Genomic DNA, 13,339 nt, shown 5'->3' on the forward strand with positions numbered 1-13,339 from the left:
TTTGTGGATGATAGCAATGCAAGAAGAGTTGGAGGCATTAGATAGGAATAAAACTTGGGATCTTGTTACACTACCACGAGGGAGGAAAGCCATTGAAAATAGATGGGTCTATAAGATCAAGCGTGATGGCAATAACCAAGTGGAGCGGTATCGTGCTAGATTGGTGGTAAAAGAGTATGCTCAGAAAGAAGGCATTGACTTCAATGAGATATTTTCTCCTGTAGTTCGGCTTGCAACAGTCAGAGTGGTGCTGGCATTATGTGCGGTGTTTGACCTACATCTAGAACAGCTAGATGTGAAAACGACATTTCTTTATGGAGATCTTGAAGAAGAAATCTATATCCTCCAGCCAGAAGGTTTTGCGGAAAAAGGCAAAGAGAACTTGGTTTGAAGGTTGAACAAATCTATGTACGGTCTCAAACAGGCGCTGAGGTGTTGGTACAAGAGATTTGATTCCTATATCATGAGCCTTGAATACAACAGACTAAGTGCGGACCCTTGTACGTATTTCAAGAGGTCTGGTGATGATTATATCATTTTGTTGTTGTATGTGGACGACATGTTGGTAGAAGGCCCCAACAAAGATCAGGCCCAAGGATTGAAGGCACAGTTGGCTAGGAAAATTTGATATGAAGGACTTGGGACCAGCAAACAAGATTCTAGGGATGCAAGTTCACCGAGACAGAAGTAATAGAAAGATTTGGCTTTCCCAGAAAAATTATTTGAAGAAAATATTGCAACGCTTCAACATGCAAGATAGTAAGCCAATATCGACCCATCTTCCTGTTAACTTCAAGTTATCCTCAGAGATGTATCCTAGCAGTGAAGCAGAGAGGATAGAGATGTCTCGGGTACCATATGCATCAGCAGTGGGAAGTTTGATTTTCGCAATGATATGTACAAGACCGGACATTGCTCAAGCAGTGGGAGCAGTTAGTCGGTATATGGCGAATCCTGGACGAGAGCATTGGAGCACGGTTAAAAGGATCCTTAGATACATTAAGGGTACCTCAAATGCTGCATTATGTTATGGAGGATCAGATTTTACACTCAGGGGCTATGTCGATTCAGATTATGCAGATGATCCTGATAAGAGGAAATCTACTACTGGTTATGTGTTTACACTTGTAGGGAGAGCAGTAAGCTGAGTTTCAAAACTACAAACAATTGTGACGTTATCTACAACAGCGGCAGAATATATGGCAGCTACTCAAGCATGTAAGGAGGCGATATGGATTAAAAGGTTATTGGATGAGATTGGACACAAACAAGATAATGTTCCTTTGTTTTGTGACAATTAGAGTGCCTTGCACATCGCAAGGAATCCAGCCTTTCATTCCATGACTAAACACATTGAAGTCCAATTTCACTTTGTACGAGATGTAGTAGAAGAAGGAAGTGTGGATATGCAGAAGATCCATACAAAAGATAACATAGCTGATTTTCTGCCAGTGAACACTGATAAGTTTGAGTGGTGTAGATCCTCAAGTGGTCTAGCGAAAACGTAAGCAGCGGGGAATGACAAGATTGAAAGGATGTGTGGAGATGTGTTTGATTCTCAATCAAATATCCAAGTGGGAGAAATTTCGGCATGAGAATTTATTGCATGTCGAGCGAATTGACTAAATTTGCTGAATAAAAAAAACGTGCGGTTGGCTATGCAATGCAGCGGAAATTTCCAGAGGAGAAAACGCGTTTTTATACGCGTTTTCACACGGACAAGGGGCTCTATAAATAGAGCTCCCCCTTCATTCTGAAATCAAACATTCTTCAAATTTTCTCTCATTCTATAGCATTTGAGTGCTTAGTTCTATAATATTTGTGAGGTGTTTGTTCTCCTGTATTAAGAGAGAGTGTGTTCTCTTTGAAAATACAGTGAGTGAGTTGTATATTACAAAATATTATAGTGGAGTTCTTTTCATCTTGCCCGTGGTTTTTACCCTAATAATTTTTATGAATTTTTCACGTAAATCTCGGTGTCCAGTTTATTCTTTATTTTCGGGTTTTATTATCTCAAATTCCGCACGTGGGACCAAAAAAATATTTAAATAAATAAATAAATGATATTTTCATGTGTTAAAACACTTAAATACACTTTAGGAGAGTCATTTGTAAAAATAAAAAAAAAAATGACACGTTCTTCCCCCTAATTTCCCCATGATGTATGTATGTGGAAACACACTCTTCCAACATTGTTAAAAAAGGACCGATGGACTATGAAATCGGAAATTTCATTAACATTTATAAGATGTGACAAGAAAATTTTAATTCGAGTTAATGATTAATTAATTAATTAGTAGGTCTATTATGAGACAATTTCAGAGATCTTTATTCGTGAGACATATCAATCATGTTCATATTTAAAATAATAAATAATATTTTTCATGTGTTACTCAAATAGAAAATTTGTTTAATAAAATTGATCAATGATACCGTCTCATAAACATTTTTGTGTTGATTAAATTTGAAGGAGAAAATGAGCTTGCTTTTAGTTTTTGGTGACAACCCTTCCCAACGACCACCTTGAGGCTATGGCACTACAATCATCGTTATCATCATATTGCTACGATTACTATTTCTATTACTAACAATAATATTTTTTTACTATTTCTATTACTACTAATAATAATAAAATCACTGGTAATATATATATTTTTTAAAAAATAAAATCATAAAGTTCATCATTAAGTACTTCCTCTCAATGCTTCTTGAGTTTAAATTATTATTATTATTATTATTATTATTTTGGCATACCAAGCGAGGTAGAGGGTTTTACATTTTACGAAAATCATGTAACTTTGTCTCACTAGTTAATTTTGTGAGACATATCTTTAATCTGACTCAACTCATGATAAATATTATTTTTTATATTAAAAATATCAGTTTATATATTGAGATCAGATCAATCAATCTCGTGGATATAAATATATGAGACCGCCTGACAAAAAACTACTCTTTACGTTTAATCAACACAAAAACTTTGAAAAATAATATTTGAATTTAATTTTGCGATGTTATTTGAATATAAAATTTGTAAACTGATTTGATACGTAAAAAGAGGCTAGCTTGATATTGTAATGATTGACGTAAAAACACGGAGGAAAAAAGAACAATCATGTAATTCCATTGTTTTCAAACGCTTGATTTGACATTTGAAATTTGGAATGATAGTGTTGATACGCCAATTCGTTGTTTTACAAAAATATATAACGATCGATAGCAGTGCAATTCAAATCTTTTAAATCATACATCAGTCTTAATATCTTCATAATTATCCCAACTAATTAAAATTTATACTGAAAGCAAAATAAAAATACACGAACAATTTTAACGTAGTTCATTCCAATATACCTATGTAACACAAGACCCATTCGGATATCAAGTAAATCTACTAAACTTCAAAATTTACACTCATATAATTACTTAATCAAACTATAAGACTATCTTTTTCTAATTACGTCTTTATGATAAACATGTTAAGTAGATTTCACTTAGCGAGCACTCCTCAGACTTTGACTCTGCTTCAATCGAACTTCGTTTCGAAATTTTGGATTAATTTCTTCAGTGAACATCACTTTCTTTTTCCGATAAATGAATCACGAGGTTTTGAATATATGTGTACCAATAGAAATTGAAAATCTCGAAATCATATTGAATATAATAGTACTGACAAAAGCTTGTCTCATAGCATGTTGCGGCATAAAATGGTCAATCTCGTTTTTGCTCCTTAATTTTGCATACAACCAACCTGACAAGTTTTCTCTGTGTAAAAAATATTGTTATTGAGAAATAATTTATTTTCCTTGAGAATGTCTAAATGAATGAAATACATATAAAAAAAATAATCAACAAATCTAATCTGAAAAATTTGACCATAAAATCTCATCGGCCACCCTCAACCACATGTGGCATATTGTTGCGCACATGGCCATTGTAATGCATCCCATAGGCCTACTATTTTTTGGACCCGCAATCACATATTTCACAGTATCCCATATGTAGTACTCACCGTGCTATTCTACTCTTGTCATTGATTTTTTTCGTCTTCTTCAACACTCGAACTCAGTACCTCTAGATTAAATGCATATATAATAAAGTGTGAGTACCAATTCACAATTACATAACTCACAATATCTCATTTGCACTACTCACATTATTATCTCACTTCTAGTAGTGGTTTCTGTCGTCTTCCCAGCACTCGAATCAAGTACTTCCAGGTCAAATACATAGTTTATTGAGTGTAGTACAAATTGATACTGTGAGGATGTGATTGCAAACCCAAAAAATAAATAAGCCTGTAACATTACTGACACGCTCGACGATATTCAAGATGAACTAGAATTCTAATATATAGACAATTTCTGTTAGTTTTGTGGCCCACGTGCCACATTATTGTTAGATATTTAATTAATATTTTAATATCTAATTTATGGTTTAATAAATAATGCTTATTATTTAAATGAATGAAAAAGATATTCTAGGACCTTCTTTTCAACTCACTGGAAGTTGAATTGGTCAAAGTGGTTTTTGCTACTAACACACGTTGATAGAACGTGTCAATTTGTTTTTCCGATTTGCGTGAAACGGTCCTCTCTCTCCCTATAAGAGAGGAGCACATATATCATAGTCTATCACTAAAAAGAGAAAGCTCTGTGACTTGAGAATTGGGAAAGAGAGGGAAATTGTTTCTTCAATTGTGCAGCAGAAGGAATCATGGCAAACAAAGGTTAGTAATTAATAATTTTGTAACTAATGGAATGTGATTATTATGAAGTTCTCAGATCTATATATATGCCAAATTATATGTTTTTGAATTATAACTTGTCATGAATCATGTTAGATTTTACACTGTGGTATCAGAGCATGGTTTAAGAACTTGTGATTTTCCATTCGTTTATATTATAATTCATGAACTCAGAATTCAAATGATATTATATTCCGCTGCAAAGAGAACCATTTTTTGTGTTAATGATTATATATATTTGCTGTCAGTTGTTTATGTTGTCTATATTACTGAAAATATGATGGCAAATCAAGACCTTTTCATGCATATACTTGGACGTTGCTCAAGTTATATAATTTGAATTTATTTCATGTTGGTTTGTTAATCACTAAAGTGATCTTACCATGAGGTTAATAAGTTCTAAATTATATAATCAAACTTTAATTACCTGTAAGTATGTGATGCTTGAAAATAAAACTAGAGTTATGGGTAATTAAAAATTCATAACTACAAGGCATTTACGGATCACCCAAAGGTTGATAATTTGTTCTTATAATTTATGAATATAAAATGTGGTAATTAACATATTATGCTAGATATTTTGTATATCCAAAGATAACAAAATAATTTTCCTTAAATATCTTGATTACCAAATTACAGTAAACTATTAAGCATCATAATGTTTATATATTGTTGTATTGCCCAAAGGTGAACATCAATATAAATTAATATTTATCGATACTGAATCTGTAAATACGTTGTACTCAAAGCATTTAACACATGATCATTATATTATTCTTGCAGTATCTGTTCCTGTTTCACTTCAATCGCATGCTTCATCTATTTCCATGTTTAATGGTCTCAGCTTCTCTGATTGGTGCGAACAAATCCAATTTCACCTTGGTGTTTTGGGTCTTGATTTGTCACTTCAAGTTGAGAAACCTGCTGCTATTACTGATATTAGTAGTGATGATGAAAAGATCATTCTTGAAGCTTGGGAAAGATCAAATAGACTGAGCTTAATGCTTATGCGAATGAGTGTGGCAAACAACATCAAGTCTGCTCTTCCTCATACTGACAGTGCTAAGGAATTTATGAAATTTGTGGGAGAGCGTTCCCAAACTGCTGATAAGTCTCTTGCTGGGACGTTAATGGCTACTTTAACCACTACGAAGTTTGATGGTTCTCGCATCATGCATGAGCATGTTATTGAAATGACGAACCTTGCAGCAAGACTTAAATCCTTGGGAATGAATGTGGATGAGAATTTCCTGGTTCAGTTTATCATAAACTCATTACCATCTGAGTATGGTCCATTCCAAATAAACTATATCACCATGAAAGACAAATGGAATGTGAATGAACTTCACAGTATGCTAGTTCAAGAGGAAACAAGACTTATGAATCAAGGAACTCATTCTATTCATCTCGTAACCAATCAAGGAGCTAGAAAGAAAGCTGGAAAAAATCATGGAAAGGGCAAACAAAGACTACATAAGGTGAATGAGTCATCTGCCCAAATCCAGGAAAAGGAACACAACAATCTTAAGTGTCGCTTTTGTGGAAAACAAGGACACTTTCAGAAAGATTGCCTGAAACGTAAGGCATGGTTCGAAAAGAAAGGTATGTTTCATGCTTTCGTATGTTTTGAATCAAATTTAGTTGAAGTTCCTAATAACACATGGTGGCTTGATTCTGGCTGTACTGCTCATGTTTCAAATTCGATGCAGGGATTCCTTACGACCCGAATCACAAATCCAAATGAAAAGTATGTTTATATGGGAAATCGAGTCAAAGCTCTGGTTGAAGCCATTGGAACTGAAAGGAATTTTATTCCTTGATATATTTTCCTTTTTTATCTTTAATATTTTGTCTTTCTATACATGAGGATAATCTCGAAATTGATGATATGATCTCGTATAAATTCAATATGTGATATAAGACTATATTTGATATGACTCTTAATATCTTTAAGATATGATATCACAATATCTTTAAGATATTATCCTTGTTTTAAAAAGAGTTTGTTTCCGAATGAAATTGGTTTTTCTATGTTAAATAGGACTCAAAGGAGAAGAAACAAAAAGAGGGGGACGATATAGAGCATAAAACTTTCGGAGAGACAGAGATGCATTTGTACGAAGAAAATATTTTCTGATTGAAGCAATCTCACGTCGTTGATAAAGTGTTGCTGTGAAGTGCCGACTACATCTGAAGACAACACCTAATCACTGTTTTGATTAGTGCGCTGATTTTTGAAGACTTTTTCACTTCTCAGTTGATGCATCCCATGTATTTTGGTTATACGGTTTGTTAGAGGTTTATGATGAAATTTGTTACTCGCCTTAATAAGGGAGTTTTTTTATTCTTTCACTAGTATTGGTTTTTGTAAACTTACAAGTTTTTCTAGTGAATTATTTTGCCCTGAGGCACCGCACAAGTATTTTATACTTGTGCATAATTTATCTCTCGTATCTCGTATTATTGTCATTCCAGTTGTGTGTTAATGTGTTAAACTATAATTTTTGCTGCATGTTGTAGTGGGTGTTACAACACCTACGCACAACACCTACATTCTGATACACACAACACTCACCCTCGTCACATTCACCCTGTGGAAACGGAACTTTCAATTGGTATCAGAGCCTCCACTTGACGCTACTAAGTGAGATCCTGTTTTGTTTTGTTTTCCAGGTGGAAAAGGATCATGGAAGCATCAACAAACACTGTTTTTAGACCTCCCGTATTGGATGGATCAAACTATGCATTATGGAAAGTAAAGATGAGGGTTTTTATTAAATCAATTGAAGAAAGAGCTTGGCAGCGTGTACTTGATGGTTGGAGTCCACCAAAGATTGAGGATGCTGATGGAGACACTCGGCTCAAACCTGAAAGTACATGGACAATCGATGAAGTGCAAACGTCAAATTTTAATTCCAAGGCTCTCAATGCTATATTCTCGTATGTTGACACAAGGATGTTTAATTTAATCACCAATTGTGTTTGTGCCAAAGAAGCTTGGGATATACCTCAGAAACATTGTGAAGGATCCGAGAGTGTGCGTAAAACTAGGCTAAGGATGGTGGCATCAAAATTTGAAAGCCTGAGAATGGAGGACAAGGAGTCTATTCTTGAGTATGATAGCCGGTTGAGACAACTTTCTAATGAAGCTCACAGTCTTGGAGATCTCATGTCCAATGAAAGATTGGTGAACAAAGTTTTAAGATCTCTACCTGAGAAATTTAATGTCAAAGTTTGTGCAATTGAAGAATCTAAAGACACTTCAACAATCAACCTGGATGAATTAATGAGTTCCCTCAGAACTTTTGAGATGAATCTTGATTTACAAAAGAAGGATAAAGGGAAGACAATAGCCCTTGAAGTTTCAACTGACTCTTATGATGAAATCCTTCAAATATCTAAAGAAGTGAATGAATCTGATTTAGGTGAAGATTCTATCTCTCTAATTACTAAAAAATTCAGTGATTACTTGAAGAAAATGAGAGAGGAGAAGAAAATTGGACAAAAATCTGTGTTGCCCAATATCACCACTTCTGCAAAAGCTCAAAAGTTTACTCCTATTAAAGGACAATTTCGACCAAAAACTGAATTGCAAATCCAATCAAATGTCAGAAATTTGGACTCAGTACAATGCAGAGAGTGTTCTGGATTTGGACACTATGCCAATGAGTGTGCCAATCGACTTCGGAGAAACAAAGGCATGGCTGTCACTTTGAGTGATGAAGAGTCTGATGATGATCAAGGATCAAATGAATCTGAAAATCACACATCGTTGTCTGCTGTGATCAAGGAGAAGCGTTCAATGCAAATCAATCCTTTGGGTGTTGCCACAGGTGTTGCAATACTTGGTCGCAACATCTCTTCAAATTCAGTGTGTCTTAATTCTACAACCCTTGATGAATCAAGTCAGTCTGAAAACCAAGAAGTAGATGATGATGAAGTCACTCTGGAAAGTGTGCAGACAATGTATGAAGAATTGTATGAAGACTGGATCAAAAGAAATAAAGTGAATGCAATTCTCTCCAAAGAGAACACTGAGCTGAAGTCACAAGTATCACGACTTGAAGTAATCTTAAGTAAGAAAGATCTGGAATTATGCAAAGTCAAGGAAGAGCTTGGAGAAGCAACTCAAATTCTTGCGAAGCTTAATTCAAGTTCATCCAAACTTGATTCACTCTTGATGATTGAAAAGAATGACAAAGCTGGACTTGGTTATACGAATCACCAATTTGAAATAGGAGAGTCTTCCAACACTGAAAGAAAACCAACTGTCTTTGTCAAAGGAAGTGCTGAAATCTCGAATGCTACATACACTGAAAAAGGTGTTTCATCAAAGAGGCAAATAGCTACAAAGAAGTACAAGTCCAGAAAACGCCACTTTATCTGCCATTATTGCTTTAGACCTGGTCATATCAAACCCTACTGTTTTAAACTGAGAGATGACTACAAAAGATGGGAATCTGAACAGGTGTTGCCACAGGTATTGTACAACATCCGGCGTAACACTGCCAATAGGAAACCATCGGTAAAAAGGGTTTGGGTGCCAAAGGCTAATATTCAATGTTCTGTTATTTATACTTCGTTAAAAACTAACATTGCAGGAATATGGTACTTTGACAGTGGCTGTTCACGCCACATGACAGGTTCTAAAGACTATTTGACTGACTATGTTGAACTAAGGAATGGTCATGTGACATATGGTGGAGGTGCTAAAGGAAGAATAGCTGGCAAAGGGACCTTGAATGTTGATGGACTGCCTAGTCTACACAATGTGCTTTATGTCGAAGGACTTAACTCAAACTTAATAAGCATAAGTCAACTTTGTGATTATGGTTTACATGTTAAGTTTGATAAAGACAATTGTGAAGTTTTTGATAATACTGATACATGTATTTTGACAGGTACAAGGTCGGCTGACAATTGTTATCAACTTGGAGAGGACCCTGTGTGCAATCATTCAAAAGTAAGTGAAATAAACTTGTGGCATCAAAAATTGGGTCATGCAAACTTCAAGACATTAAAGAACCTTGGTAAGTACGATGCTGTGAGAGGTATGCCTAATTTATCCTCTGGAATTCCTTATGTTTGTGGTGCATGTCAAAAGAGTAAGCAAACACGTGTTCCCCATCAAGTGTTGCAACACTTTGGAACAACACGGTGTCTTGAATTCTTGCACATGGATCTTATGGGTCCAATGGAAGTGGAAAGCCTTGGAGGTAAGAAGTATTCATGTGTTTGTGTGGATGATTTCTCTCGCTTTACATGGGTAAGTTTTCTTAGAGAAAAATCCGACACATTTGCTGTTTTTAAGAAATTACACGCTAAGATTACTAATCTACATGATTTGAGGGTTGGTAAGATAAGGACCGATCATGGTAAAGAATTTGAAAACTCACACTTTATATCATTCTGTGAAAAGAGAGGGATAACTCATGAATTTTCGGCCCCTAAGACTCCTCAACAAAATGGAATAGCCGAAAAGAAGAATAGGACACTGCAAGAAATGGCTAGGGTCATGTTGAGTTCAAAGAATATTTCAAAACGATTTTGGGCCGAGGCCTTAAACACAGCATGTCATATTTCAAACCGTGTGTACTTAAGGAGTGGTTCTACTATGACATCCTATGAAATCATCATGGGAAAGAGGCCAAACCTGAAGTACTTTCATGTTTTTGGGTGTGTATGTTATGTTTTGAATGACCGAGACCATCTTGCAAAGTTTGACTCTAAAAGTGACAAGTGTTTATTTCTTGGTTATTCATCCAATAGTCGTGCATATCGCGTGTATAATCTCAGAACAAGAACGGCTATGGAATCTATTAACGTTGTTTTTGACGATCTTGCAGATCTAACGGGAAAAACAATCGAGGACGATATTGATGGGCTACTGAACATAAGTGAGACACTGCCTAACACAGATGTTGCACCCGGTGTTGTAACACCTGAGACAACACCTGCACTGGCAGAATCAAATGATGAACCAGGAGAATATACTGAAAATGATGATGTTGTAACCAATGAAGGGATTGATATTCCCAGTAAGATTCAGAAAAATCATCCATCATCTCAGACATTGGAGAAGCATTTGGAGGAATGCAAACTAGAAGAAAGGAGAATGTAGATTATCGGAAAATGATGGGTCTAGTATGCATGACTTCCGTATACTCTCAAGTAAGCCATTCTTGTTTTGTTTCGCTCATTGAACCCAAAAATATAAATGAAGCCTTAAAAGATGAATTTTGGGTTGATGCGATGCATGAGGAACTTGAACAATTTGTTAGGAATGATGTGTGGGATTTGGTTCCCAGACCTGATAATGTGAATGTTATTGGAACCAAATGGATTTTTAAAACAAAACTGATGAATCTGGGATTGTTGTGAGAAATGAAGCTAGGTTAGTTGCTCAAGGGTATACTCAAATTGAAGGAATTGATTTTGATGAGACATTTGCCCCTGTTGCCCGGATTGAGTCAGTCCGACTTTTACTTGCTATCGCTTGTCACATGGACATAAAACTATATCAAATGGATGTGAAAAGTGCCTTTTTTGAACGGCATTTTGAATGAAGAAGCTTATGTAAGCCAACCTAAAGGGTTCGAAGATCCAAACCACCCGAACCATGTCTACAAGTTGAAGAAGGCACTTTATGGACTTAAACAAGCTCCACGAGCATGGTATGGTAGGCTTACTGAATATCTGCTTGACTTAGGCTTCAAACGAGGTGAGGTTGATAAAACCCTTTTTATTCAAAAATCGAAGCATGATATTCTTGTGTGTCAAATTTATGTGGATGACATCATTTTTGGTGCTTCTTCTCAAAAGCATGTTGATGAATTTGTTAAATGCATGTCTACCACATTTGAAATGAGCATGGTAGGAGAATTAAGTTTCTTTCTTGGATTGCAAATTAAACAAATGCATGATGGTATCTTTCTGTGTCAATCCAAGTATGCCAAGAATTTGGTGAAGAAATTTTCTACCGAGAACACTAAACACATGAAAACACCAATGGGGTCGACTGAAAAATTGTCCAAAGACGATGTTGCTGCAGGTGTTGACAACACCCAGTATCCCAGAATCATAGGCAGTCTTCTTTACTTAAGTGCAAGTCGTCCCGACATCATGTTTAGTGTATGTTTGTGCGCCAGGTACCAGGCTGATCCTAAAGTCACTCATTTAAAAGTTGTCAAAAGAATTTTGAGATATATAGCCAGGACAGTTAACTTAGGTTTGTGGTACACCAAAGAAACAAACACAAATCTAGTGGGGTTTAGTGATGCTGACTGGACTGGAAATCTAGATGATAGGAAGAGTACCACTGGAGGATGTTTTTATCTAGGTAACAATTTGGTGTCATGGTATAGTAAAAAGCAAAATTGTGTATCTCTGTCCACTGCTGAATCTGAATATGTTGCAGCCTGTTGTTCACAACTTTTGTGGATGAATCAAATGATTAAAGAATATGGTTTCAACAGTGACACCTTAATTGTATACTGTGACAATTCAAGTGCAATTGATATTTCAAAAAATCCAGTACAACACTCTCGAACGAAACACATAGACATTAGACATCATTTTATTCGAGATTTGGTTGATAAGGGTACAATTCGAATGGAATTTGTTAGAAATGAGAACCAACTGGCTGATATTTTTACAAAACCATTGGATTTTGAGAGATTTTTCAATCTTAGGAAGTCTCTCAGCTTGTGTGCACAATGATCACTCACGGATGTTGTCCTCGGTGTTACAACACCTGTGGACAACTACTCAGCATGCATGTGCATTTTACTTTTAGGATGTTAGACATATTGCATACATCCTAGTTTTGTGTGAAGCCTGTACAAGTGAAGGATACTGAATGGTGTGCTCTCAGTTGTGAATCAAACTTTCTATCAAAATTTTCTAAAGTATGGAGTGTGCTGAATCTAAGTCATTAAGCTGTGAGGATGTTCGTGTACCACATGATCTTGTCCAATGTAGAAAATGACTTAGAAAATTCTTGAGCAATAAGGTGAAAAATAAAAAAAAAATTGTTATTTAGAAGAAAATGGAAAAAGCTACCTAGAGGAGTCCAATGAAGACCGTTCTTCTAGTGTGGGAGCTACCACTTTTAATTCAAAATACAGATGGAAAAAGCTACCTAGAGGAGTCCTATGAAGACCGTTCTTCTAGAGTGGGAGCTACCATATCTGAATTAAAAATGTTCAAGAAAGTTTGAGTCCAACTTGTGAGTGTTGCCAAGAGGTGTTGCCAACACCTAAGTACAGACTGATCACAGTTTGATCACATGCGTGTGCATTTCATTTTTTATCATACTTTAGGCATAAATTTAAGTCATTCATACTGCTGTTATGTGAATTCATCATGACCAGTGGGCTATCAGTTTTTAATTCATGAAATACGAAGAAAACCCTAACCGACTTAATTTTGAAATTTCTTGATTTCTAACTGTTTGTGGGGTTAATTCGATGTGGTGTTTTATCCTGCCTGATTTCTTGAAATAATGATGGCACTGTTTCAGAAAGTTACCGTTGGGTGAGAGTAAAAATTGAGTTGAAAAGGTGCTGAAGTTGCGGCTCAACAGAATGTTACCGT

General features: G+C 35.6%; 2 protein-coding genes across 2 annotated transcripts; both read left to right on the plus strand.

Annotated features, from left to right (window-relative positions):
• The first annotated feature begins 4,368 nt into the window (after nucleotides 1–4,368).
• LOC142541648 (uncharacterized) lies at nucleotides 4,369–6,542 on the plus strand. Its single transcript, XM_075648132.1, has 2 exons — nucleotides 4,369–6,346; nucleotides 6,454–6,542. The coding sequence occupies exons 1-2, from the start codon at nucleotides 5,572–5,574 to the stop codon at nucleotides 6,486–6,488; spliced, it is 810 nt and encodes a 269-aa protein (XP_075504247.1). The 5' UTR covers nucleotides 4,369–5,571; the 3' UTR covers nucleotides 6,489–6,542.
• An 888-nt stretch (nucleotides 6,543–7,430) lies between these two features.
• LOC142542003 (uncharacterized) lies at nucleotides 7,431–10,865 on the plus strand. The gene is made up of 2 exons (XM_075648451.1): nucleotides 7,431–9,795; nucleotides 10,591–10,865. Exons 1-2 carry the CDS (start codon nucleotides 7,431–7,433, stop codon nucleotides 10,863–10,865), a joined length of 2,640 nt encoding a protein of 879 aa, XP_075504566.1.
• The last annotated feature ends 2,474 nt before the right edge of the window (nucleotides 10,866–13,339 follow it).

Source organism: Primulina tabacum, chromosome 4, assembly GCF_025594145.1.
Source record: "Primulina tabacum isolate GXHZ01 chromosome 4, ASM2559414v2, whole genome shotgun sequence".
Taxonomy (NCBI): Eukaryota; Viridiplantae; Streptophyta; class Magnoliopsida; order Lamiales; family Gesneriaceae; genus Primulina; species Primulina tabacum.

Bases quoted from the DNA above. Each gene is read 5' to 3' on its own strand.
- LOC142541648 (XM_075648132.1), top strand. From the start codon at position 5,572: ATGTTTAATGGTCTCAGCTTCTCTGATTGGTGCGAACAAATCCAATTT. The intron at 6,347-6,453 runs GTATGTTTCATG...AATTCGATGCAG, and splicing joins GGCATGGTTCGAAAAGAAAG to GGATTCCTTACGACCCGAAT.
- LOC142542003 (XM_075648451.1), top strand. From the start codon at position 7,431: ATGGAAGCATCAACAAACACTGTTTTTAGACCTCCCGTATTGGATGGA. The intron at 9,796-10,590 runs GTATGCCTAATT...ACGATCTTGCAG, and splicing joins TAAGTACGATGCTGTGAGAG to ATCTAACGGGAAAAACAATC.